At 49.9% G+C, this 4,824-nt stretch overlaps 1 protein-coding gene across 1 annotated transcript in view; it reads right to left on the reverse strand.

Annotated features, from left to right (window-relative positions):
• Window positions 1–374: 374 nt before the first annotated feature.
• Window positions 375–4,824, reverse strand: part of LOC122151881 (protein POLR1D-like) — a 63,358-nt gene continuing 58,908 nt past the window's right edge. The window contains exon 3 of the mRNA XM_042783302.1: window positions 375–657. Coding sequence (XP_042639236.1) covers window positions 375–657 — 283 coding nt within the window. The remainder of the gene's footprint in view (window positions 658–4,824) is intronic.

Genomic DNA, 4,824 nt, shown 5'->3' on the forward strand with positions numbered 1-4,824 from the left:
TTTTTTTTTTTTTTTTTAAACAATCTCTGAAACTTTTACATTCGAGATTTGCTTACACTGAAACTAACTTCCCAACCAGATAGGATGAAAACAAAACACACGCTTACTACACTGCGGAAGTAGCTTAAACTCTGCGGACACACCTTCAGGGCAAGCCCCCTTGTGCTCATTTTCCCTGAACCACCACGAAATGTTTCCTGCTTGTCACCATCATGGCTCTTTACAAGTAACAGAGGCTCTACTGTCAGAATCACCCGGGCCCTCTTCTCTGCCGGCAGAGCCCTGTGCACAGGTACCCGCTCTGCACCAGTTAAGCCACCCAGCCCCCAGTCCCCTGCGCCGGGCCGCCTCCGGCCTCAGGGCCGCCTCCGGCCTCATCGCCTGCTCGCGTGCCTCCCCGACTTCTCGTGGCTCCTCCGCTTCCGGGGCGGCGAGTAGCGCGCTCGGCTCCGGCTCCGCGAGCGGACGCTGGCCTGGTAAGGGTGGGACCTGTGCTGCTTGGGCCTTTCTTCCTGCTGGCCCTGGCTTTTCGCGGCAGGTTCGGGCTCCTGGCTGCCCTCCTTCTGCTCGTGGTCTTGCTCTTTGTGCGAGGGCAGTGTGTTCTTAATTGTGTTAATTAGGAATCTTTTATTTGTACCGGCAAGAGGACACTTCATCCTGGGCAGGGGGAGAGAAGGAAAAGAATCCCGAGTAAATAGTTGCCTCCAAACTTGACCCCCCCCCCCCAAAAAAACCCCATGATTAGGGCCGAGAAGTCGGCGTCGCCCAGGCAAGTTAGTGGCGGTGTTCAGTTTGACTTGTGTGCCCCCTAGTGTAAACTCTGGGTACAGGGCGGAAGGCAGGCGCTCGGAACCCGGGAGGCAGAGGGGATGAACCGGTCTGAATGCTCCACGACCCTCCATATGGGGCTGACTTTTCTACTGTGGGAGCTCTGGTAGCGTATCGCCTAAGGCACTTGACCGCTAACCAGAAGGTTGGCAGTTCAAACCCACCAGCCAGCCACTCCTCGGAAGGAAGGTTGGGCAATCTACTTCCGTAGTGATACCACCTCAGAAACCCAAGGAGAGGTCGCTAGGAGTCACATCCGACTCAACAGCATTTTTTTTTTTTTTTGAGTTATTGTGATTTGGGTGAAAATTTACAGAGCAAGTTCCTTTTCCATACAACAGTTCATATACATTTTGTCTCATAGCATTGATTACCATTCCTCACAATGTAGCAGCTCTCTGCCCACTTCCTCCCTGTAGTTACCTCTTCCCGGTGTCCTTCCCTCCCATGCACTTCTCACCACCGCCCCCCAAGCTGTCTCCCTGTGCAAACACTGCCCTTCTGTTCTCCAAGACTGATTGCTCCAAGCAGTGTTATCTCCCTGATGTAAATGTTCACCCCATATGTTTGTCTATTGTTTGGCTGGAAGCCACAGGCTGAGTTCAGTTCCAGACCTGAAGGGTCACTAGGGGCCACAGTCTCGGGGATCTCACCAGGCTCCATCAGACCAGCAAACCTGGTCTTTTTTTTATAATTTTGAGTTTTGTTCCACATTGTTCTCCCACTCTGTCCCCTGCACTGATCCCCTTCTGCCTGGGGCATTCTTTCAAAGCTCTGGCAGGGCATTTACAACCTGCCTTAGCCTTCTCCTCCTGACTACACAGCCTCAAAACCAACCAGACTTGAGAGACCAGGCCTTCGTAGGTCCTTCCTGGGCATGCACAGTGTCCCGTCCATGTGCACGGCCTTCTAGACGCTCAGGAGTATGTCCCTGCTTTTCAAAGTCTCCTGTAAATACCTCGCTCCCGGGTTTTCTATGACTGACTCCCCTTTCAGCTCTAGCTGGTGTTGCCACTTCCAGCAGCTGCAATGCTAAGCAATTGCCTCTGACTGTTTTTCCACAAACACTCAACACAGGGCTGTTCACGCAGACTGAGCTCCGAGTCAGGCCCCATTAACTTAAGCTCTGAGAGTGAAGATTTTCAGGGAGTGCCAGACAACATGTCATTCTCAGGATGAGGCTTTTGGGGAGCTCCAAACCGGCTCCATAGTCTGTTGATTTTCAAGTCGGCATAGTGCCTAAGGCAGTTGACTGCTAACCAGAAGGATGGTGGTTCAAACCCACCAACTATTCCTCAGAAGGAAGATGGGGCAATCTACTTCTGTAGAGATACCGCCTCGGAAACCCAAGGGAGGGTCACTATGAAGTCAGATGTGACTCGACAGCAGTGAGTTTGTTTTTTTCTTTTTAATTTTCTACTGTAATTAATATGCACTGGCGTTGGTATACCCACATCCTGAATTAAGGTATACTCACGATGCGAATCAATCGAGTCATTTAATATTTTCTTCTCAAACTGGAAATGCCTCTTTTGACTGTAATCTGAGTTTCAAATTAAATTCAGGTGCCTTGCTTTTCATTGAGAGAATGAATGTGTGTCTCTCCCTTTTAAGAACCAAAGTGTGTCCCGCTACATCTTGAATAAACCAAACTCACTGCCATCGAGTTGAATCGGCTCACAGTGACCCCATTGGGTTTCTGAGGCTGTAAATCTTTACGGAAGCAGATTGCCCTATCTTCCTTCTGCAGAGTGGCCGGTGGGTTTGAACTGCTGACCTTGCGGGTAGCAGCCAAATGCCTTATCTGCTATGCCACCAGAGCTCCTTATATCTTGGATACAGGAGCAAAATGATCTACTATAAAAACTGTCCACAGAACCCCTAAGGATCCTTTCACCTTCTAGAAAATTCTTCCATTTTCCATCTCAGGTCTCCAGTCGATGCCTTCTTAGGCACTTTACACACATCCACCCTCTGGGTGGACTTCTGTGCGGTATACATTTAATTGGCATTGTGCCTTAAGTTCTCCCAAGAAGGTAGGATGAAAGGATGTCACTAGACTCTACTTACATGCCTCCCAAACAAAACGAAACAGAAAAACCTCACTGCCATAGACTCAATTCTGACTCATAGTGACCTTCATCGGGTTTCCAAGGCTGTAAATCTTTCTTTCTCCTGCTGGGGAGTTTGAACCACCGACCTTTAGGTTAACAGCCAAATGCCTTACCCACCACACCACCAATTTCTCACGTGTAGTACATCTTTTACTTAGGGGAACGGGGAAACCCCACAAAACGAAAGCCTGCACCTCTCTCTTGCCCTTGAGCAGTCTGCCATATATGATGAGCTATTTTAGGATTACGCTGATGTCCAAAATCAGACACCTGGAGAAGCTGGTAAACGAAAACATACTGCTGTCAAGTCAGATCTGACTCATAGCAACCCCTCCTTGGGTTTCTGAGGTGGTATCGCTACGGAAGTAGATTGCCAAACCTTCTTTCCAAGGAGTGGCTGGTGGGTTTGAACCGCCAGCCTTCTGGTTAGCAATCAAATGCCTTAGGCACTACGCCACTAGAGCTCCTAGGAGAAGGTGGTAGTAAACAAAAATGAACATAGGATCCTACAATCTTCATCTTTATATCAAATTTTGGTTCAAAGAAGAGTCCCACACAATCCTTTAAAATCAATCCCACAGCACTCTACGTAGTAATTGTCAAGCCTCAAAAACTCACTCAATGCCGTCAAGTCGATTCCAGCTTATAGCGACCCCCACTGGGTTTCCGAGACTGTAAATCTTTACAGAAGTAGGTCACCCTGAATTCCTTCCGTGGAGCAGTTGGTGGGTTTGAACCGCTGACCTTCCAGTTAGCAGTCAAGTGCCTTATCCACTATGCCACCAGAGCTCATGGGAGCAGCACTGGCATGGCATCACTTATACGGAGGTCAGATCACCTCAGCCAACCAGAATGGCACTGAATCTGGAAGCAAAAGGAGGGGAAAAGGAAAGGAAAACCTCTCCCACTGCAAATAAGTAGCTCCTGAGACTACAAGGTCAGAGAGAAGACATGAGAAGCAACAAAGATTACGCTGGCTATGCTGTGCTTGGTCAAGGCTCAGGCCCGAGGAGGTGCAGGGGAAGGGGAGAGGTGAGGAGAAAAAAGGACCCTGGAGGACAGGCCACAAGGAATGAGGAACAAAGAAGAAAGGCAGGAACAAAGAACAAAGAACAACGGGTCGGCAAGAACGCTATTTAGCACCTTGTAGGGTGCAGGGCCTAAGGCATCTGACTGCTAACCAGAAGGTTGACGGTTCAAACCCACCAGCTGCTCTGCGGGAGGAAGATGGGGCAAACCTACTTCTGTTAGAAGAAACTCAATGGGAGTGGTTAAGAGTCAGAATCGACTCAGTGGCAGTGGCTGTGGTTTTTGGTTCAGTCCTATGGGAAGGAGCCCTGGTGGCTCAGTGGGTAAGCACTCAAATGCTAACCGAAAGGTCAGTGGTCTGAACCTGCCAGCCACGCTGCAGGAGAAAGATGTGGCAATTGGCTTCCATAAAGATGGCAGCCTTAGAAATCCTATGAGGCACTTCTATGCTGTCCTCTGGGGCGCTGTGAGTTGGAACTGATTGGACGGCAGTTGAGTTTGGGCTTTGCTTCTGTAAAGACTGACAGCCCTGGAAGCCTTAGGGGCAGTTCCACTCCATCCTCTAGGGGCGCTGTGAGTCAGAATCAACTCCATGGCAGTGGGTGTGGTTTGGACTTTGCTTCTGTGAAGACTGACAGCCTTGGAAACCCTGTGGGGCAGTTTCACTCTGCCCTCTAGGGGCGCTGTGAGTCAGAATCAACTCCATGGCAGTGGGTGTGGTTTGGGCTTTGCTTCTGTGAAGATTGACAGCCTAGGAAACCCTGTGGGGCAGTTCCACTCTGTCCTCTAGGGGCGCTGTGAGTCAGAATCAACTCCACGGCAGTGGGTGTGGTTTGGGCTTTGCTTCTGTGAA

The sequence above is a fragment of the Orycteropus afer genome, unplaced genomic scaffold (assembly GCF_000298275.1).
Source record: "Orycteropus afer afer isolate SDZICR_OR568_19922 unplaced genomic scaffold, OryAfe1.0 scaffold00842, whole genome shotgun sequence".
In the NCBI taxonomy this organism is placed as follows: Eukaryota; Metazoa; Chordata; class Mammalia; order Tubulidentata; family Orycteropodidae; genus Orycteropus; species Orycteropus afer.